At 39.6% G+C, this 24,476-nt stretch overlaps 1 protein-coding gene across 1 annotated transcript in view; it reads right to left on the minus strand.

Moving 5' to 3' along the window:
- Positions 1-24,476, minus strand: part of LOC126466663 (WD repeat-containing protein 76-like) — a 168,237-nt gene that overhangs the window by 12,906 nt on the left and 130,855 nt on the right. The window contains exons 10-11 of the mRNA XM_050096400.1: positions 18,148-18,335; positions 5,376-5,494 (exon numbers count right to left, since the gene is read on the minus strand). Coding sequence (XP_049952357.1) covers positions 5,376-5,494; positions 18,148-18,335 — 307 coding nt within the window. The remainder of the gene's footprint in view (positions 1-5,375; positions 5,495-18,147; positions 18,336-24,476) is intronic.

Below are 24,476 nucleotides of genomic sequence, written 5' to 3' on the forward strand. Positions count from 1 at the left end.
TAGATACACAATTTTTGGATAAAGGCTGGAACCGAGTAGTATCACTCCCTATACAAACAAAATCACACACTAAACATTTAATTACAACAGCTTTTACCTTCATAAAAATCCACAATTTTCATGGCGCAAGTGAGAACACAAATCTTTGAGTTGATGACTGCTCTGTTTTGCATTACCCACTTTGAGCATTCGTCAAAACACCTACAGAAAAGTTTGTTGTCTCTCTCTCTCAATGTTTTCAAAGGATATAATTTATAAGCTCCGAACAGGAGTGACTCATTTTCAGTTAGCTCTGGGCATAGTCATTTGATTCTTAAATTTCTTGTGTGTGTATGTCCATACTAGACACAATTTAGCATCTTAACGACTGTGTAGTGTACAATTCTGCAGTCTTTAATACTGTTAGGAACTGTGATAGCTGCATTCGGGTGCAGGTGGAGTTGGTGATTATTCACTCACAGCTCCAAGTGGTGCTAACTGCAGTCACACAGCTTGAGGCTGTTGCCAATAGACATCACAGGGAAGCAGCGGGTAGGGGGAACTCGAGGGCTGCCCTGCACGCCCCACGTGTTGTCCAACTGGTCAACTAATGTGGCTGCCCTGGCTACTTCCTGCACTGAGGTTGACCTCTTACCCTTGGTCACATGAGAAGTCTCATCACAAAGTGTAACAGACAGCAAAATGACTTTCTGGGGGAGGTGGGGACTGAAATGCCTCACAGGTTTGAAGTGCTATCTCTGGTTGATCAATATCCGGAAACTATGCAGTTGTGTCCTCTTTTGGAGAAAGCATCTCAGCCTCCAAGATCCAGGCAGAGACAGAGGGTGAGAACTGGTGGTTGGAGCTCCAATGTTAGGTGTGTAATGAGGCTCCTCAGGGACATAGTTGCCAAGGAGGGGGAGAAGTCCAGTGCACCCTCTATGTACGTGCCAGGGAGGGTGGGAGGGAGGGAATATCCCAGATGTGGCCAGGTCTTGCCAGATGCCATGAAGAGTACAGGGTGTGGTTAACTGCAGGTGGTGGCTAATGTTGGTACAAATGATGTTTGCTACTTTGGATCGGAAGAGATTCTCTTTGGTTTCTGGTGAACTGGTAAAGACTGCCCGTGTTGCTTGCAATATGAACGCAGAGTTCTTATCTGTAGCATCGGTGCCAGGATTGACTGTGGATCTTTGGTACAGAGTCAAGTAGATGGTCTGAATAAGCTGACAGTTCTGCAATTGTGTGCCATAGGGTGGTAGGATGTTGGATGGCAGGTTGAAGGGCATATAGGTAGAACAGAAAGGGTTTTGGTCTCAAAAGGTGTACGTCAAACACAGGACAAGGTTGACTTACAAACCACATGTATTATAACAGTAAATTATTGTAGCTGCAAGAAGAAAGAACCAGAGATCCAACACAAATAGTTATAGGTACTGAAAGACGGCTGAAGCTAGAGAAATTCAGTCAACATTGTTGCTAAGGACATAATGGTGTTCAGAATGGATAGGTTAAAGACAGCTGGGGATGACCTGTTTGTTGCTGTTAGAAGTAGTCTATATTGTAGCAAAACTGAAGCAGGTAGTTCCTGTGATTTAGTAAGGGTACAGGTTACACTTGTCAACTAGAACAAATTAATAATTGGTGCCTTTTACTAAGCTCCCAACTCTTATAATACAGTTGTTGAACAGTTCATATAAAATTTGACTCTCGTTTCACTACCTGAATCATACAATTATACTTGGTGGCAACTTCAATCTACCATCAATAGGTTGATGAAAATAAATGTTTAGAGTCATCAGTAGTCATAAAACATCACCTAAAATCTTACTAAATGCTTTCTCTGACAATTATTTTGAACAATTAGTTCAGCAGCCCATTCAAATTATAAATGATTGTGAAAACATAGATATACCTCTCAGTAACAAATAATCCAGAGCAAATAGGGAGCAATATGATGGATACAGGGATTAATTATCCAGAGGTCACAGTAGAGAGACTGAATAATTTAACATTCAAATTCACCAAAAATAAACACAAAATACATCTATTTCGAAAAGCAGATATAAAGTCTGCTTCATGCCTTCCTAGGAAACAACATCTATTCCTTCTCATCTATGTAAGCGTAGAGGAACATGGCTTAAATTCAAAGAAACATTATCGACAGCACTGAAGAGATTTGTAACAAATAAATTAATGAGACACTGTAATGACCCCCTTGGTACACAAAACATGTTAGCACACTTTGGCAGAAGAGAGAAAAAGAAGCATGCCAAATTTAAAAGAATGCAAAATCCTCAATAATAGCTAAGTTTTACAGCAGCTTAAAATTTAGTGTGAACTTTCTGGTCATATGTTAAGTACACCAGCAACAGTACAATGTTATTAATGACAGTGCCACTAAAGCACAGTTACTAAATATGGTTTTCGCAATTAGTTTCCTGAAGAAGATAAAGTAAATATTGAAGAATTGTAATCAACAACTGCCGCCAACATGAGTAACTTAGAAGTAGGTATCCTTTGTGTAGCAAAGCAGCTTCAGTCACTTAATAAAGGCAACCTCTGGTCCAGATTGTACATCAATTACATTCCTTTCACAGTATGCAGATAAAATAGCAACTTACTTAGTAATTATGTACAATAGCTCACTCAACGAAGTACCCATACTTACAGACTGGACAATTGCACAGTCACACCAATACTGAAGAAAGGAAGTAGGAATAAACCAATAAATTTCAGACCCATACCACTGATGTCAATTTGTAGCAGGATTTTGGATGTAGAAAATTCTCACAAATAATGAGTGCTATCGACAGGGGATCACAAATTGATTCAGTATTTCTATGTTTCCGAAAGGCTTTTGATACTGTTCTTCACAAGCAGCTTCTAATCAAACTGCTTGACTATGAAGTACCGTCTCAGCTGAACGACTGAATTCATGACTTTGTCAGAAAGGCCACAATTCGTACCAAATGACACAAAGTTATCGAGTACAACAGAGATGGTGTCTGGAGATGCCCAAGGAAGTGTTATAGGCCATCTGCTGCTTCTAATCTATATAAATGATTTAGGAGACAATGTGAGCAGCTATATTAGATTGTTTTCACATTATGCTGTCATTTACATCTAGTAATGTCATCAGAAGATCAAAACCAACTGCAAAATGATTTAGACAAGATATCAGTATGGTGCTAAAAGTGGCAACTGACCCTGAATAACGAAAAGTGTGAAGTCATTCACACGAGTGCTGGAAGGATTCTGTTAAACTTTGATTACACAATGAATCACTCAAATCTAAAGGCTGTTAATCCAATTAAGTGCCTATTAATTACAATTACAAATAACAAATTTGAACGATCACGTACATAATGTTGTGCAGAAAACAAAAACCAGGACTGTTTTATAGACTGAACACTTAGGAGATGCAACTTATCTACTAAAGAGACTGCCTATGCTGCATTGTTTCATCATCTGCTTCAGTACAGCTGTGTGGCACGGGATCCTTACCAGATAGGACTGACGGTAGACTTCAAAGAAGTTCAAAGCTCAGCTCACTTTTGTATTATCATGAAACTGAGGAGAGTGTCATGGGTATATAGGTATCGAAAAATGTACCTTCTATTTTTATCAAAATCTGCAACAATGTTTGTCAAAATTAACTTTTTTTCTGTAAATGATTAGACTCATAAATGTAAAACTGTCACACTACATGAATGAATACAAACAAAGCCTCAGTTATTTGAAAGTGACTACTAAATAAGTGCTGATTGGGAACTTTTTGATAGAAGTGTTTGCTTTTGGTAAATCTTCAACAGCTTTATCAGCGAAAAGGCCTTTGTTTTCTTCTTTTGGCTGTATTTCATCTTTCAGCACATAACTGTTCTGTTGTAAAGTAGCAGGGGATTTTCCCACCAACGAACTGAATGTGTGTCTGATTTAAGTCCTTTCTTCACATTATTTATCTTTTCCCACCCAATTCGATGATCACAAAATGTGGAGAATATTAATTTCTACCTTTCGTGGACTTTCATAGTCTTGCAATCCACGCTTGACGATGATATACATAGAACTGACAAGGTACTTAGCATACAAGATGAACCAAAAGTTACTTCTGAAACGTTATGTGAATAATTTTCCGATCACTGTAGTATTGAATGTGGACACTATATAGTGGCAGCCTACCAAGAGCACAAACAAGTTTGTATTTTGACCATCAGAGAGGAGATGACCAGTGCGAGGAAACAAGCCCTGGCTTCCTCACACAGGGCAGCAGCCTAAACCCATGTTCTGCAACAGCAGACCTGACATCACAGGGATCGGCAATCTCTTCTGGTGTTTTAAGGGTCATAATCAAAATTAGATTAGTCACTTCATTTCCAAACACGAAAAGAAAACCACGACCAATGCACAACACAAAGCATTCATTAACAGCTACCCTGAAACTGCTTGCTGAGTTGGCTTGGCAGAGTATTGTTAACGAGGTAATTCGGGCCTGACCTCAAGTGGTATTTGACGCAACAATGCTTCAAAACAACCACCACCTTACTTTCCCACGTTGAAAGTGTCCTCATTATGCCAACTTTCGAACTTTAGCTAACAATCATACATACTCTTTTTTTTATTAAATGCTAGGTGCTAAGCCTTACGGCTGAGTACTGTGATGCATTATTTGGTGTATACCTTAAACAGACCTTTCAACTATCCACAGAATGGCAGCAAAGCATCAAGTGCATTGGGAAGTTATTGTTTTTGTGCACTTTCTATTTTGCAAACAGGTTGTAACATGTGGTATCTTTTCAAATTGGGCTTCACCACATGATGTACAATACCAGTACACATAAAGTTGTTATATTTTCACTACCAATAAACAGAAAATAAAGCTACTTCAAACTATCTATGATAAAACAGTTCCTCTGGATACAATTCACTACAAAATAGTGTTCTTAGTTTAATTTTGCATTTTCATATTCTGAGGCAGAATTTGCATTTTTCATAAAACTCTACTTTTTCCCGGCACTACGGATGTAACAACTGTGTTATAATGGCAATCATTAACAGAAAAGCATCTTTCAATGTGGCAAGATCTTTTCATGAAATCTCCAACGTTCTCCTCCAAATGTGAAAGTGTCTCGTTGACATCCATCTATATAAGAGGAAATGATAATTATAATAAAACAAGATAAATCAGAGCTCATACAGAAAGATTTAAGTGTTCATGTTTACTATGTGCCGCTCATTGTCAGTTGTAGAGTATTCAGTAGATATAGGTGTAGGCGTACCACAAATGGGAACACACGAAAAGTAGTAAGCAACTACTATACGAAGCTCTTTCTTAGTGATTTCTCGTTTGCTGAGGCAGCCTACAAAATACAGTAAATTTTATGATATTTACTTACTCGTCTTGGATGCATCATGCTGCCGATAACAAATGCGTCTTCACGCAGAGGGTGCCATTTTGCTTTGAATGTTGTGAGCCATCTTCCAACGTGATTGTTGTGAGCAATATTCATTACAACTGAAACAGAATATAAACACTGATTTATCCAATATGTAATGACTTTTAAATCTCTAAAGTTCTCTGACAATAACCCCAGTAACAATCAATTTCCGTTAATCAAATAACTGAAGGGCCAAGGCAATACAATAAGAAAAGCTATGGATGACTAATACTAGTCAGTCGAATCAAGTGATATTTATCAGCATGGAAAGGTCATACTGTACGCTGCAAGTTCTTAAATAGTACAGTAGCGTGGTGCTGTCAGATCTTTTGCGTAAATGGTAAGAAAATGTACTGCAAGAAGAAGATACACTGAAGGCCTTTGTATGTCACAAAATATAGCACTAACATGAACTGATATTTTGTGCAATAAAAGTGCGATGAGGGAGCTGTCAGTGCAATAATGTTTAATGGAAATGATATTCAGTCTGCATTGTATTTGACACTGCATCTCATTGCCTCCCAGGAAAGTAAAACATCTACAGCAGGGAGCAACAGAAGTGCCAGCTGGAGGTAAAAATGTAGAAGGTACTCCTCTTGACATTTTCTTCCCTCACTGGTGGCCTTACAGTTAACCCCATTGTTATAAGAGCCTGGCCTGCACATGCCAAGCCATGCCCAGCTGAGCCCAGCCCAGCAAACTATGTCATCTGCAACATGTACGCACAATGCAATATGAGGCACTCGCTCAATAGTAATATAATAACCAAAATCTGAAGATAGCACACCGCAATAAAGATTTTATAGCCAGAACTGGACAACGAATTATTTCAAAATTTATTATGGGTGTAAAAACCATAAATCAGGAAAATGTTTAGAAAATATTGTAGAGAAACAGCTGCCCCTCCCAATTAATACGTTCTCATGTGAGATAAAATGTGTAACATCACCAAATATATTACTGCTCATGTGATAAATTATACATCTATTTCTGTTTTGATTATGTGAACATTTTAAGCATTTCTTATATCCACATTACTTCAAACCTCGGCACAAAGCTAAAAACATGGATCTTCTGCTTCCCACATATAACACTGAGCACCTTTCAGCACAGTCATTGTGTACCCAAGGCTACGCAGGCCTGTACAGGTAAATTTTTTGGGGTACAGAGGAATGACAGGAAATGGATTTAAGAGGGAGAACAGTGTTGACAGCTTTGGGGCGGCAAGGAACCAGAAATATAGCATTTTAAATTTATTTTATTGCTATTTAACTGTCCAGTTCTAAAGACTCAATTTCTGCACGTTTTTTCCATTTTCATTCTGAAAAGACAATTTCAGCATGCAACCTTTTCTTTCACTAGAGCCCATCATTTTGTACTGGCAGTGGTAAGTGATCACCATACAACATCTGGCTTCATTTCTGGTGCTAATCCATCTAGTTCAAATTGATTGTAAAGATGCATGTGGCACCTATTCATCTCTTCATGAAAATTACTGGATTTGGTGGGTGTAAGTGTTAGCTTAGATGATCCTGCAACAAAGACATGAGTTTGTTTCCTTGCCTTTCACAATGACATTGCCCTTTGAATCCTGCTAGATGTGCTTTCTGGTGTGATTTTGGTTTGGCCAGGTCTCCTGAAGATAAACAATAGTACGATGACTCTCTTCTGATGTGCTTTTTGCTCAGGAAAGTTGCCCTATCTACTACAATATCTTATTTCTCCATCAGAATATGTCTTCTATCACTGCATTCTCTGTACCTGCATTCCAATTATTTCAGAATTCTTCCATTCGAATTGCAGATGCCTGTGAAAGCAATCTAGTCATGTAAACCATCTGTTACTTTTTGCTTGTACGGTACTTACCACTGTTGTAAAATTCCAGCATGGTACAATGGACATCATTTTTCTGGAAATTGTCCAAATCACTGACAGCTATTCTTCCACTAACATCTTTCCTCAGAGATTTAAACCTCACTTTTTAACCACAGTTTTGCAATTATAATACCTCTGCCAATATTGTATGCTTCTTGGTGAAACACCACATGCATTTGCTGTTGAAGTCTGTGATGCTGACATGATTTCATCTCTTCTGTCAACATCTAAGGTTGCGAAGAAATTCATATAACTCATATGTGAACCCCTTTAACTGTGTCTCTTAGTTGAGTCACCTTAACTCACAAAAACATAATACTGTCCACCAACAAGTGCTACCACAGTGTCAAAATCTAAGATGGTTTTCAGGGACACTGAGGTTATGATGTATAAAATTTTAGTGAGGCCAATGCTAAAATACAGTGCTGAAACATGGACATTCCAGAAATTTCATGGAAAGCAACTTGACATATCCAGAAAAAAGATTTTCAGAAATATTCTTGGACTTGTGGAGGAAAACTGGAGTGTGGAGGAGGAGATTTAACTATGAATTATGTAACCTATATACGAGTGCTATCCACAAAGTACATTATGTTTTGGAATTAAAAATAAATAAAGTATTGGATTTTTTTTATTATATACAGATGAAAGCCACACTTCAATACTACTTTTCTACATAGTTGCCATTTAAATTAAGGCACTTATCATAGCGATGGACGAGATTGGAAATTCCTTCGTCGTAAAATTCAGCCGCCTGTGCCTTCAACCACGTGGTTACCTTTTCTTGAAGCTGTGAAACGCTGCATAGCCAACCACTTCTTCATTGCTGGGAATAAGTGGAAGCCGCTCGGTGCCAGGTCGGGACTGTATGGCGGATGAGGAAACAACTCCCACTTAAAGATTCGAGAACTTCACGAGTGGCATTTGCCGTGTGGGCCCGGGCGTTGTCGTGAGTCAGTAAGATCTTTGAGCCCAACTTTCCCCTGCGCTTGTTTTGTATTGCTCTTCTGAGGTTGTGCAGAGTTTTGGCAATACCTTTGAGAGTTTATTGTAGTGCCTCATTCCAGGAAATCCACAAAAAATCACACCTTTTCTGTCCCAAAAGAAGAGGTAACCACGCGGTTGAAGGAGCAGACAGCCGAATTTTACGACGAAGGAATTTCCAAGCTCATCATCGCTATGATAAGTGCCTTAATTTAAATGGCAACTATGTAGAAAAGTAGTATTGAAGTGTGGCTTTCATCTGTATATAATAAAAAAAATTCCAATACTTTATTTATTTTTAATTCCAAAACATAATGTACTTTGTGGATAGCCCTCGTAATAACTGAGACACGGTCATCTACATTAAGATTAAAAGGCAGGAATGACAGGGGCATGTACTGAGAGCAATGACATAATGATCAAGAAGAATATACTCAGCTCAGTGATTGCAGGAACCAAGACAGATGACCAAAGCAAAGGTAGGAGGAAGGTACCATAGAAGACATGAAGGTTGGAATTCATAATTGGAGAAGTTTGGCACTAAACAGGAATAAACGGAGACGACGACGATTGGTTTGGAGGGTGCTCAACTGCGTGCGTACAAATTCCCCATTATTACACAGTCCAATTTTTTGCACAGTTCAATGTAGCCACTGTCACGAATGATGAGGATGAAATAATAAGGGCAACACAAACACGCAGTCCCCAGGCAGAGAAAATCCTCAACCAAGTCGGGAATCGAACCTGGGACCCTGTGATTCAGAGGCAGCAACACTAGCCACTAGACCACGAGCTGCGGACGACGATAACAGTAGTGATGATCACTGTTCTCTTCACCAACATACAATACTCATATACAGTGAACACACAAGCACATGCAGGGTAGCAACAGAGCTGCAAAGCCATGTTGCCAATAGCATGAATGAAGTGACGTATTGCCACATGAACACTGTTAAATAACAGGTGTTTATCTGGCAGTAGTTGTTTCATATGATGCTACTTCGATGGCACCTAAGGCAGTATGAGCTTAGAGTCACGAACCAAGCTACACTAGGCAAATGGCTTTTACTGGCACTTACAAATGGAGTTAAGATGGAGGTTGGACCCTGACATATCTCACCCTTTTATCAGGTGACATTTCAAAATCATTGTTCAAGCACTGACTAACACATGTAACGGCACCTGGGATATGATGAAGATCAGCATCTCCCTTTCCATACTTCAGCATTGTAATAAACTTTTGTAAGAGCACTAGCGAACCCAGCAATGCTTTGCAAATGTTAAATATGAATGGGAACTGGATGTGTAGTATAACGCCCCTTTTACTTCCCCGTAATTAATGTTTTCCTACTGCCTGTAACATTTTTTATCACTCCCATCAAATTTCCAATGTTTGCAATATAAATGCGCTCCTGTTTTTGCGTTAATGTATGCTGTGTTGTCCGAACAAGACACAGCCAGGGCAAAAGCACCACAGGCACAAAGATGCATGCTGGTGCAAGTGCCTTAGAGACTCGCCACTTGCACGAGTTCCACCAGCACCATGAGCAGTGCTGAAAATGAAGATATTGACTTTGCCTCAGCCAAGTACAATCCACCTTTGACAGGACAACAACGGACAGAAGCCTTCTCAGAAGAGAGAAGAGCAGCTCTCCCCTACTTGGTTATAGATCGTCATCCAGGGCTGACAGACAGGAAATTTCGTATAGTGCAGTCTTAGAAGTGGACACACAGCTGTTGTAAATCACATTTGCTATATACTGTGAAGTTTACCTACGATTATTTGCACTTGGGGCTTTTTTGTTATATTACATGCCATGTTGCGCACTTCATTATTCAACATGCCACAAAGATAAGTAAACCTTTTTAACTCATTTGTGCAACTTCGTTATTAATTTGATGGAATCTATCCTGTTAGTTGATCTATCCTGTTAGTTGATCCTGGGGCATAGCTGTGTAATAGTGGCACAGAGAAATTGTCTTAGTGGTGTACTGCACCAAAAGTCGTTTCATAAGCTCAGCCTACCTTAACAACAGTGGCAATTTTGCCCTCACAGCAGTAGTGACAAGGCCTTTACAAAACTGGCGACAAGGGTTTACAAAAATGTACTTATAATTTCTCCCCAATTTATGCTTTATGAAACAATTGTTTAAGGAAAGGAAAAAAAAAACTGGCGTAATTGACATAAAATGCCGCTGGCATTGCTTTGGACTGCAAGTATTGTTTAGAAACATGTGTTTAACTTTGACACATGGATGTTCTACTCAGCAAATCGCAATCAGTAAAAGTTGGAACAATTCAACTTTTTTCTCCTGCCACTGCAAACCTCTATTTGGTGTGGTGGCTGACGGTAACAATTGTTTCGATGAAAGTCTCAAGAAGGTGTGACTTCAGAGGAACATTCATTTGTTACTTGTCACTGCAAACTTTCTTTCAATACTGTGTACCACGCCTCACACAGTTACATTACCATAGCCAAATTGTTTCAGCATTAACTTCATCCTATGATTAAGACCCCCCCCCCCCCCCCCCCCATGAACCATGGACCATGGACCTTGCCATTGGTGGGGAGGCTTGCGTGCCTCAGCGATACAGATGGCCGTACCGTAGGTGCAACCACAACGGAGGGGTATCTATTGAGAGGCCAGACAAACATGTGGTTCCTGAAGAGGAGCAGCAGCCTTCTCAGTAGTTGCAGGGGCAACAGTCTGGATGATTGACTGATCTGGCCTTGTAACATTAACCAAAACAGCCTTCCTGTGCTGGTACTGCGAACGGCTGAAAGCAAGGGGAAACTACAGCCGTAATTTTTCCCGAGGACATGCAGCTTTACTGTACGATTAAATGATGATGGCGTCCTCTTGGGTAAAATATTCCGGAGGTAAAATAGTCCCACATTCGGATCTCCGGGAGGGGACTACTCAAGAGGACGTCGTTATCAGGAGAAAGAAAACTGGCGTTCTACGGATCGGAGCGTGGAATGTCAGATCCCTTAATCGGGCAGGTAGGTCAGAAAATTTAAAAAGGGAAATGGATAGGTTAAAGTTAGATATAGTGGGAATTAGTGAAGACTTTTGGTCAGGTGATTACAGGGTTATAAATACAAAATCAAATAGAGGTAATGCAGGAGTAGGTTTAATAATGAATAAAAAAAATAGGAGTGCGGGTTACCTACTACAAACAGCATAGTGAACGCATTATTGTGGCCAAGATAGACACAAAGCCCATGCCTACTACAGTAGTACAAGTTTATATGCCAACTAGCTCTGCAGATGAAGAAATTGATGAAATGTATGACAAGATAAAAGAAATTATTCAGGTAGTGAAGGGAGATGAAAATTTAATAGTCATGGGTGACTGGAATTCGTCAGTAGGAAAAGGGAGAGAAGGAAACATAGTAGGTGAATATGGATTGGGGGGAAGAAATGAAAGAGGAAGCCGCCTTGTAGAATTTTGCACAGAGCATAACTTAATCATAGCTAACACTTTGTTCAAGAATCATAAAAGAAGGTTATATACCTGGAAGAATCCTGGAGATACTAAAAGGTATCAGATAGATTATATAATGGTAAGACAGAGATTTAGGAACCAGGTTTTAAATTGTAAGACATTTCCAGGGGCAGATATGGATTCTGACCACAATCTCTTGGTTATGAACTGCAGATTGAAACTGAAGAAACTGCAAAAAGGTGGGAATTTATGGAGATGGGACCTGGATAAACTGAAAGAACCAGAGGTTGTAGAGAGTTTCAGGGAGAGCATAAGGGAACAATTGACAGGAATGGGGGAAAGAAATACAGTAGAAGAAGAATGGGTAGCTCTGAGGGATGAAGTAGTGAAAGCAGCAGACGATCAAGTAGGTAAAAAGACGAGGGCTAATAGAAATCCTTGGGTAACAGAAGAAATATTGAATTTAACTGATGAAAGGAGAAAATATAAAAATGCAGTAAATGAAGCAGGCAAAAAGGAATGCAAAAGTCTCAAAAATGAGATCGACAGGAAGTGCAAAATAGCTAAGCAGGGATGGCTAGAGGACAAATGTAAGGATGTAGAGGCTTGTCTCACTAGGGGTAAGATAGATACTACCTACAGGAAAATTAAAGAGACCTTTGGAGAGAAGAGAACCACTTGTACGAATATCAAGAGCTCAGATGGCCACCCAGTTCTAAGCAAAGAAGGGAAGGCAGAAAGGTGGAAGGAGTATATAGAGGGTCTATACAAGGGCGATGTACTTGAGGACAATATTATGGAAATGGAAGAGGATGTAGATGAAGATGAAATGGGACATACGATACTGCGTGAAGAGTTTGACAGAGCACTGAAAGACCTGAATCGAAACAAGGCCCCCGGAGTAGATAACATTCCATTAGAACTACTGACGGCCTTGGGAGAGCCAGTCCTGACAAAACTCTACCATCTGCTGAGCAAGATGTATGAGACAGGTGAAATACCCTTAGACTTCAAGAAGAATATAATAATTGCAATCCCAAAGAAAGCAGGTGTTGACAGATGTGAAAATTACCGAACTATCAGTTTAATAAGTCACAGCTGCAAAATACTAACGCAAATTCTTTACATACGAATGGAAAAACTGGTAGAAGCAGACCTCGGGGAAGATCAGTTTGGATTCCGTAGAAATGTTGGAACACGTGAGGCAATACTAACCTTACGACTTATCTTAGAAGAAAGATTAAGGAAAGGCAAACCTACGTTTCTAGCATTTGTAGACTTAGAGAAAGCTTTTGACAATGTTGACTGGAATACTCTCTTTCACATTCTGAAGGTGGCAGGGGTAAAATACAGGGAGCGAAAGGCTATTCACAATTTGTACAGAAACGAGATGGCAGTTATAAGAGTTGAGGGGCATGAAAGGGAAGCGGTGGTTGGGAAGAGAGAGAGGCTTGTAGCCTATCACTGATGTTATTCAATCTGTATATTGAGCAAGCAGTAAAGGAAACAAAAGAAAAATTTGGAGTAGGTATTAAAATCCATGGAGAAGAAATAAAAACTTTGAGGTTCGCTGATGACATTGTAATTCTGTCAGAGACAGCAAAGGACTTGGAAGAGCAGTTGAACGGAATGGACAGTGTCTTGAAAGGAGGATGCAAGATGAACATCAACAAAAGCAAAACAAGGATAATGGAATGTAGTCGAATTAAATCGGGTGATGCTGAGGGAATTAGATTAGGAAATGAGACACTTAAAGTAGTAAAGGAGTTTTGCTATTTGGGGAGTAAAATAACTGATGATGGTCGAAGTAGAGAGGATATAAAATGTAGACTGGCAATGGCAAGGAAATCGTTTCTGAAGAAGAGAAATTTGTTAACATCGAGTATAGATTTAAGTGTCAGGAAGTTGTTTCTGAAAGTATTTGTATGGAGTGTAGCCATGTATGGAAGTGAAACATGGACGATAACTAGTATGGACAAGAAGAGAATAGAAGCTTTCGAAATGTGGTGCTACAGAAGAATGCTGAAGATAGGGTGGGTAGATCATGTAACTAATGAGGAGGTATTGAATAGGATTGGGGAGAAGAGAAGTTTGTGGCACAACTTGACTAGAAGAAGGGATCGGTTGGTAGGACATGTTTTGAGGCATCAAGGGATCACAAATTTAGCATTGGAGGGCAGCGTGGAGGGTAAAAATCGTAGAGGGAGACCAAGAGATGAATACACTAAGCAGATTCAGAAGGATGTAGGTTGCAGTAAGTACTGGGAGATGAAGAAGCTTGCACAGGATAGAGTAGCATGGAGAGCTGCATCAAACCAGTCTCAGGACTGAAGACCACAACAACAACAACAACAACATGATTAAGACCATATGCAGAGGACATCTACTTCCCAGTATTTATAACAAGACAACACACATTAGTTTTGTTTATGATTTGCATGTTGGCAAAGCTGACAAAACTGTTGCTACAACACAGGTGAGTCGATTTTAAATGACACAGATACTCTCGGCAACTACCATGCCAAGAGTTTATTGTGAGCATCACGTAGTGTGTTCCTAGCCTTGTTTTACGTAAGTGAAGTAAGTCATTAGTTGTTTCTTTAAAGTTGTCGAGTGCTTTCTGTCAACATTTTAGGATGGAAAATTCAAGTGTTACCAAATGAGACAGGGAAACCTTTTAGAAGAAAGAGAAGGTCAAAATTCTCAAAAGAATTGAAGTTCATTGTGGAACACACTATCGATTAGCACAGTTTGAGAATACCTGTGTCTGTCCTGAGCACCATTGTGACAAAAACAAGTGTACTTTACAAAGTGGGCCAAATTTTAAAAAATGAAATATGTCAGTTATTCTAAATACACAGGACTAGAAGAAAACACATAGCTCTGGTTTCAGACAGAACAGTCTACAGATGATGCTGTGACTTACAGTTAACAATAGGTGCAAATATGTTCAGATTAACTATCCGACATATAGGTTACTCAGTTCCACTCCCAACTCATAATCTTAGCACTCCAAACTACATGAGAAAAGCTGCAAGCTAAAATCAATAGTGGAACAAATTTAATAATACACCACAAATATTCGTCTGGTGAAAATACTGTAATTATATAAATAGGTTTTAATTCTGGCATCAAATAGAGTGAAAATCATGATCTGTTATTCACATTTCTTCACTACTGTGATCCTCTGCCATTCAATGTACGGTGGCTTGCAGAGTATCTAAGGACATGTAGAATGCAATTTACCAAGTTTTAACTTGTGGAGATTGTCACAGGAGAGAAAACCATAAAGTTACAATCTTTTCCATGAAGTCCTACTACATCAACCCAACACTGTTGCAAGAGACTGGCATATCACACCGATCATGCAGGCGAATACTCCACCTGAACCTGCGCATGCATCCCTACCGAGTGTGTGTTGTTCATGCATTAAAAGCAGCAGATGCTTTTCAGTGCCTCCAGTTTTGTGGGTGGCTGTTCACTGAGATAACAAGGAATGCCTCGGACATGGATTTTTTTTTTTTTCTCTTTTTTGTCTGATGAACCCTGGTTTCACCTGAGTGGTTATGCCAGCTCTCATAATCACAGGTTCCGGGCAGTGGAGAATCTTCACAACTTCCACAAAACGCCATTGCATGTTGAGACAGTAGGGGTTTGGTATGCAGTGTCTGCATGCCACATTACTCATCCCACATTCTTTAATCAGATGCTGACTTCGATGCGTTACATTGACAACATTCTGAAGCCACTTGGGGGCAGCATTAACGAAGGAGGGAAAGACCTACCCTACAGTTACTTCCAACAGGATGGATGAACCGACCATACAGTCGGCCAAACCTTGGAGCAAATTTACACAATCTTCATAACTGACAGAGCTGTTCACAGTCTGGTTGCAGCCTTAGCTGGCCACTAGGTCACCTAATGTGTCAATGTGCAATTACTTTGTGTGGGGAGTCTTCAAGTCCCAATAGCTGAAGCAGAACTTTTCAGATGAGACTGCAGCAATTCCAGCGGTCCGGCTTCAGCAACTTGCTCACCGGTGCCCAGAAGTTACAAGAAATGAATGGTTGTCACTTTCAACATCTGCTTTAGTCAAGTTAGTATTGTATTTCCCTTCCTCTGCTAAGTTGGTACTGTACTTCCCTTCCTCTGCTGTACTTCTTTGTACCCTGTAACTGTTCTCCTGGTCACTTTTATTTGCCCAACCCTGTATAAACTAATTACCTACTGCTAATAGTTCTTACAACATCACCATCTGAAAATCATCATCTTCTGACATTCCAATTTGAACAAAACCTCAACACCAACAAACAAAATAAATAAAAAAATGAGATATTAGCTACTACCAATCCTGGTAGTACCATCACCCAAAATAGTGTGTCCATGCTCCAAATAGTAATGCTTTGATCTGGAATCAATAGAACAGAAAAAAAAAGAATTTGTCTCCAGACTCTTGCACTTTTTAAAAAAATGGAAGTTTAGAGAAGGAAAGCATTCTTTGACTTATCAGGCTTTACTGAACTATATCTTGACAAAGGATCCCAAGTTTTATTTAACAGTTTCCTCACTCACTGCTTCTTAGAAGCTGTCACCCATATTGTGCAAAAATGATATGAACTTTTTATTTTCAATGACATAAACACAATACATAAAACAGTGGCCATACATCAGTGGTTTGAAAAATGTAATCATCATCATCATCATCATCATCGTGTTCTGCCTAAAGGCAGGTTTTCACATGGTAGTTCTCCAGGCTGTCCGGTCTTCTGCCATCCTCTTCAGGTCTGCATAATTTCCTCTTCCCTTTATGTCATCTATCACCTTGTATCTCCTTCTTCCTCTCAGTCTTCTCCCACAAACCAATCCTTCCAAAGCATCTACTAGCAAGCACTCCCTTCTCAATGAATGCCCCAACCAGTTCTTTTTCCTTTCTCTTACAACCTTCAGCAGACATCTTCTCTCACCAATCCTTTCCTATACTCTTTCATTACTCACTCTTTCCATCCAGCTTATTCTCTCCATTCTCCTCCACATCCACATCTCAAATGCTTCTAACCTTTTTTCATCCTCTCATCTCAGTGTCCATGTTTCTGCCCCATACAGTGCCACACTCCAGACAAAACATTTGCCAAGCGTTTTCCTTAGTCCTTTATCTAATTTGCCACATAAGAGTCTCCTCTTTCTGTTGAATGCCTCCTTCGCTATGGCAATTCGAGTTTTTACCTCCTGGTCACATCTCAAGTCTTCAATTATTGTGCTTCCAAGATATTTAAATTCACTTACTTGGCTAATGGTGGATTGTCCTATTTTAATATTGGACAGTCTGCGTCTTGTACTGATGGCCATACTCTTTGTTTTTGCTGTGTTTATTTGCACCCCACATTCCACACAAGCTTCATTCAGATCTTTGAGCATGTTATTCACTGTCCGCTCACTTTCTGCCACTAATACCATATCATCAGCAAATCTTATACATTCTATTATCTTTCCACCAATACATATTCCTCTTTTCCCATCTAAACTTTTCGCAATAATCTCTTCAAGGTATATGTTAAACAACAGTGGGGAAAAGCAACAACCTTGTCTAACACCTCGTCCAATGCTGCTTCCTTCTGACATTTCATTTCCAATCCTTATCCTTACTTTCTGGTGTAAATATAGATTCTGTATCAGTTGTCTCTCTTTCCAGTCTACCCATTTCCTCTTCAAGATATCCATCAGCTTGTTCCACTGAACTCTGTCAAAAGCCTTTTCTGAATCTATAAAAACAGCAAAGATTTCTCTACCCTTTTCCATAAATCTTTCCCCTATAATTCTTAGCAGGCCTATAGCATCTCTTGTTCCTCTTCCTCTTCTAAATCCGAACTGCTCCTCTGCAATCCCTCTATCTAGCTTGCCATATAACCTTCTGTTCAACATTCTAAACAAGACTTTAGCTGTGTGTGTGTGTGTGTGTGTGTGTGTGTGTGTGTGTGAAAAATATAAGGGAATTTAAATTTAAATACTAGACCTAAAGCCTGATCACAATATTGATTTCTCTACCACATCACATCCTGGGCAAATTATCGCTAACTGTTTCTGTAATAGCTGAGCAATTTTAGAAAATACTTCAGGCTTCATATCACAAGTCAGTACACAGTACTTACATAAAGCTCGAGACTGGCATAGCAGCAATGGCCAGTGTGTCACCAGCATGTCATTGTGACATGCTCAATAGTGATTTTGTACCAGTGTCAGGTCAAACATGGGGTTACTTAATGCTTACACCAGTCTACACCGATTTACACAATAATTATAAACCTAGGTAACATAAAAGTTGCTGTCTAACATGAACACACTTCTTACACACTTTTAGTTTAAGATATCATGATGCAATGAATAATTAAACATGTAAAGCAGTAAAGACAATGTAACATTTACCTTTTGGGACCTCAGATCGAAACTTTGTTGTGTCATATGCTCTAAGCCTATCATCATTGCATGTAGTTAACAAATAGTTTCCAGCTGGAGAGAAGAAGCATCCTGTTAAAGTTTTTGGATGCTTCAGATCTGTCAGTGGCTTGGGCTTGGATTTCCGGCTATCTCTTAAGTCCCATATTCGTGCTTCCCTATAAACAATCCAAAGAAGGAAGACACAGCAATTAAGCACTTAATAAATAATCTTATAAATAAAAAAAATAGGTCTCACACAAATCCAAGGAAACACTAATAAATTTCTGAAGGAAAACCAACCATACAAAAAAGTTAATAAAATCTCCTACCATACAAAAAAGGTAATAAATTCTTGACTGAAAACTGCTGAAGTAATTTGACAGGCCATGCTTTGTTGTTCTTTCAGTTGACATTCTTCATTTCTATTCAACAAGAGGTATAATCTAGACGTAATATGTTTACAGTGCCAGGAGTCCTAAACGGTCTACAAGTAATAGCTGGTTGTAAGTCGCATAAGGTATTTACAATCCGTTTCTCAACTGCTCAGTAACAATTGAATAAAAGAAACAAATAATAATACAGGTATCCACAAATGCAACATGTAAATGTTTCGTGTAGAGAAAATCACTACTCCCACCACTCTCCCATATTCTCTGTATGCTACCTGGAAGTGCACATCATGATCTGTATGTATGTGATTGCTAATACATTTTGCTTCTTTGCTCAGCAGCTTCTGCTGGTCTCTAAAGCTGCCTGTACCTGTCCCTGTAACCATCTCACCTACCTGTACATGTGATAAAATAATGTAAATGCAAAACCTAATATGATTTTCTAATCTGTTAAGTGTGCCAATATATCAATAATTATATTACATACATGGTGGTAAAAAATTATTTTCTGAAAACTGATCAGTCATTTACTGACCTCCTGTAAAAGTAGTGATCAAGCAGAATAAGTTGATTACTGTGCAAAGAGACATTTTCGCCCCACAGTTTAGCTAGACCCACCCTTGTTCTAAAAGGGCTTGTGTGTCAGTTATCTTGTCAGCTTTCAGCCACTTGACTTGGTGTATTGTTATTTCTACCTCTGTCCTACCAAGCACAGCACCACCACTATGTACAGTTGCTTCAATGATAGCACATCATAGTTAAGCAATGATAATGTGTATCGTATCATTAAAATTATGCCAAAAGAGGCAAACTGAGAAGTATAAACTTTCCTACTGCTGCAAAATTCCCTGCACAGATATGGGCAACATGTCATTCACATGCACTGCCATTCAAGTGTCTCCTCGCGCCATAATTTTCAGATCTTAACAATTCTCAGTCAGTTGAATCTTGAATATGATTTTAAGTTGAGTTATCTCCCCTGGGAAAGCCTGTAATGGTTAAAGAGGCATTGTACAAGAAAAGGAGAATTATCTGCAGTAATATGGACAAAGGTTTAAGGAAAAAGCTACTAAAATGTTTTGTATGGAATGCCCTGTTGTATGGTGCTGGAATGTGGAAACAGGAAGAAAGACAGAGCAACAAGGGGGCCTTCTAAAATTTGGACATGGCAGAACATGGAAAGAGTAAGTTGGATGGCTAGAGTGAAAAGTGAAGAGGTACTCAGAAGAGTGGGAGAGCAAAGGCAATTACTGGATGTAATAAAAAGAAGGAAATGATACTTGACATATATTAAGAATGAAGGAGGGGATTATAAAAAGAGACTTAGAAGGACATATGGAAGAGATTTCAGGTCATGGATACGATACATGGCAGCACATACACCAGCATTAAGAAGGAAGCAATTGATTGCATGAAATGGAGATGAGAAGGACTTGCAAATATAGCAGGAAACTGGTGATGGTGGTGGTGATGGTGATGTTATCTCTAAACTTAACTAAAACATAAATAAAATAGGAGAACTACATTATCAATTACTACATTCCATTTCAAGACACTACTCAACAATGTTATAAGAAATTTAAAAGGCCGGTAATTAAGTGTGGAGTAAAAATGTTTAATTTGCCAGACAACCCGTAAAAGTGCAGAGTGAACAGAGAGCTGCAAAGAGAAGTAGCCCCCATCACCATGGTTCCTACACTTATACTCTATAAAACACTGAAGTGAATGGCATGGGTACTACTCACTGAACCATATGTGAGGGTTTATTTCCAATTGACCAGAGTATACAACAAACGGGAACTGATTGCTTAAATGCCTTTGTGTGCACAGTAATTGCACTAATCTTTGTCTTCATGATAACTACAGGAGCAGTATGTAGGGAGCTGTAGTATATTTCTAGATTCCAAGTAGGCTCTCATGGGTAGTTGACATCTAATCTTCATGCCTCTGCCAGTTCAGATTTTTTACCATTTTTGTGGTGCTCTCTCATGGGTCAAACAAACGTGTGACCGTTAGTGATTCCTTTACATATGTTCAGTATCTGTTTTTGCTTCTAAATGGTATGGATGCCACTAACTAGAGCAATACTTTAGGGTTTGTTGCATGAATGTGTTGTAAGCAATCTCTGATATTCCAGTCAGCACTGCAGTTCCAAATCTTATGCAAGAGCCACTACGTAACCACTAAAAACTTGCAAAAATTCTTAACATGTCATTGGGAAGTTCTAACATTTAAAATGATAATATATTTTGAACTCACTGGGTTCCCGAAAAGTTGACATCATCATCCTAACAGTAGCCTCTTTCCAGCTCACTCTATATTGCTCTAATTTAGGACTCTTTCCATACATTAGACTCCAGTAGTGTGTTACTTGGGACTTTCATATCTGATTTTCCTCTATCTTCAAGATAAGGTTTTGTTACTTCAGAAAGAAGTCTACACCAAGTATGCATGTTAATATTGGTAACTATGTGGAATCTTGAAGTCAGGTATCTCTAATGTTTCCGGTGCTAAAATGATTCATCATCTTGACAGATTAGTGCTGACATTTGCAGCTTTTGAAAAGTGTGTGTCCATGATGGTGGCAATTAGTTGAAAACTGTTGCAGAGTAATAGACTTGCAGTTACTAGTCTGAGTTGAAATATGGGTACAAAGTACTAATAAGGTTAAAAAAGATACTTCTGCTGAAGTCCCCACATCATACTGACTACAGATTACCACAAATTTGTCCTCCACCCACTGAGTGTATATCATACCCCAAACAATTTTGGAATTACATATTCTACTCTGGCAAGCAAAGCCAGTCAATTGGTGACAACTTATGATCCTTCTTATCAGTAAAGGCATATCAATTACTCACCCCCCCCTCTCTCTCTCTCTCTCTCTCTCTCTCTCTCTCTCTCTCTCTCTCTCTTTTCCCCTGCCCCACTTCTGAAGTGCCATTTGGTTCCCACAGTCAAAAAGAAACTCAGGATATGAAGATTCGTCTCATAAAATGACAAAAACTGACACTACTAGACTCAGAAGCACCACTGAACACATGTACAATATTTAGCCCATCATCATACATATATTCGGTTGGCGAGTAAGTTTATAGCACTTTTGGTTTGGTTGTTGCTATTACAGTTGCTATGGGTTTACTTATTGACTGTCATTTTTTTTATCTGTGGTTCACTGTTGCTATTTGAGCATAAACTTCTTTTGTCATTTGGAGATAATGAGTTGAGCTGTGGATGCTAGAAAATGACAAGTGGAGAAATCTGAAAATTTCTGACGCATTCCTCCGTTCAAGTTCAATAGAAGGGTGACAGCAGGGGACCCAGCCACAAATATTTGTGATATGCACGGGGATAGTGCCACTGGACAGAGAATGGCAAGAAAATGGTTTTCTCATTTTGAGGAGGATTGTTTTGCAATCAGTGATTCTACACATTCAGAAAGACCTTCGGGGTTTGATGAAGATCGTTTAAACACATTACTCCACAATGATCCACGTCAGTGTACTCTAGAACTAGCAGTAGTGATGAACTGCTATCATGCCACCATCACGCAACATTCGCATGCAATGGGGAAGGTTCAAAAATCAGGTGTTGTAAGATAAAATCAACAGGTGGTCATATGTGCATCTCTGCTCGCTCGTCATCAATTGGGTTGTGAGGAACACTGACCAATCCTATCCTGTATGCTACTGGCGACAAGAAATGGTGTCTTTATGCTAACATAAGGAGAAGAAAGGAATGGTTGCGTCCAAACAAAGAGGCAATTCCCCATAGAAAGACTTGCCCACACCCACAAAACATAACGTAATGCATCTGGTGGAACAGCGACGGTGTAGTGTACTATGAATTGCTTCCCCAAGCTGTTACGATCACTGCTGACATTTACCGTCAACAAATGAGATGTCTTGCAGACACAATCCAAGAACAATATCCAGGAAGACTGTGAGAAGTCATCCTACTCCACGACAATGCCTGCTCGCATTCTGCTAGGCAATCAAAAAGCACTACACAGGGATTGGGTTGGGGAGTCGTTTCACATGCACCTTATTTACCTGATCTTGCACCTTCAGATTTTCACCTTTTCCACACTCTATCAAACAATCTTCAAGAAACTTCCTATCTGGATGAAAATGTGTTCAGAACATGGCTTAAGGAGTTCTTCAATTCAAAACCAACATGATTTCTACAGTGCAAAACACCACACCATAGGCGGACATAGTGAAGTTGAATATACTACTGATGACTGAAGTCTCTGTTATGTGTACATGTTGTGTTTATTCAACTTATGAGAAAACACAACTAACTTACACACCAACCTAATATATTCCGTATTGGGGAATCAATGAGAACTCGTCCCATTATTTTAAGCAACAGATTTTAATGGCCCTGCTGTTTAGCACAAAGAAAACAAACCCAAATTCAGTCCAGCAGGCAGCAAATATTTCAGACACTTATGGCTAGAATTTTGATGAGGACTGGATACACATGAAATTTTTGAATGAAGTCTTTCCACTTATGGCAGTTAAAATATTATTTGTTGTGATTGCAATTTCAACACATGGTCACTGTCAAGCATTGTCGGCTCTTGTAACTCACTCAATAACAAAGCTGTGACAAGCTGGAACAGTTACCAACAATATACAAACGAATGCATATGATGGTGTAAATTTATCCACTGTTCCCCACACCATCTTTCTAACATGTGCTAGCATGGTGTATGGAAAAGCGGATAAATTTATACCACCAAATGCATTTGCTTTTACACTGGTGGAAACTATGTTCCAGCACATCACAGCTTCATGTTATTAAGTGGGTTACAACATCTCACAATACCTGACAATGACAATGTGTCAAAACTGTAATCACAACAAATAATATTTTTGTGGTGTCACCGCCAGACACCACACTTGCTAGGTGGTAGCCTTTAAATCGGCCACGGTTCGTTAGTATACATCGGACCCGCGTGTCGCCACTGTCAGTGATTGCAGACCGAGCCCCGCCACACGGCAGGTCTAGAGAGACTTACTAGCACTCGCCCCAGTTGTACAGCCGACTTTGCTAGCGATGCTACACTGACAAAAACGCTCTCATTTGCCGAGACGATAGTTAGCATAGCCTTCAGCTACGTCATTTGCTACGACCTAGCAAGCTGCCATAGCATTTGATATTTATCGTGTGAAGCATGTCTAAAAAAGAGCGATGTTCTCCAATTGTGGATTAAAGTTAAGTATTCCAAGAACTACGTTCTTTTCTTTATAGGATAATTACTTTACTTTGTTCCAGACCTCACGCCAATCTACGTGAGCTTAAAAGCGTGCATTTCGGCCTCCTCTAGCAACACGGTGTTGGCACTTCTGCCAACACTTCATATGGCGACGAGTATGAAAAGAGTCTAAACAGGGTCTTCTTCTTTATGCTTGCTTAATTTACTTGTGTCATGGCTTCGCCACAATCTCCAGATGTACTGTCCGAATTTTATCGCTTGCAGAATCAGCAGACGCAGGCCTCATTGGATGCCTTTGGACAGCTCATCCAGGGTCAACGTGCAATGCAAAACGATGCGGCCGCCGCCACTTCACCGCTACCGCAGCCACAACACGCAGTTGCACCACCTTTTCGTCCTTTTGATCCGACACTGGAAAGCTGGACGGAGTGGTCACGCCAATTTGGATTCCATCTCGCCGCCTACAGAATTCAAGGTAATGAGCGGCAGCCTTTTTTGCTTGCGTGCGTCGGCATGTCCACATACCGAGTGATAGTGAAATTGTTTCCCCGACGCGACGTAGTAACTCTGTCCTACGACTAAATTTTGTCTGCATTAGATGCATATTTTAAAGAATCAGTCAATGTAGTTGCAAAAAGGTATACTTTCTTTCGTACAAAACGTACGGCCGGTCAGACTAATAGGGAGTGGGTTGCAACCTTGCA

Source organism: Schistocerca serialis, chromosome 1 (assembly GCF_023864345.2).
Source record: "Schistocerca serialis cubense isolate TAMUIC-IGC-003099 chromosome 1, iqSchSeri2.2, whole genome shotgun sequence".
Lineage (NCBI taxonomy): Eukaryota > Metazoa > Arthropoda > Insecta > Orthoptera > Acrididae > Schistocerca > Schistocerca serialis.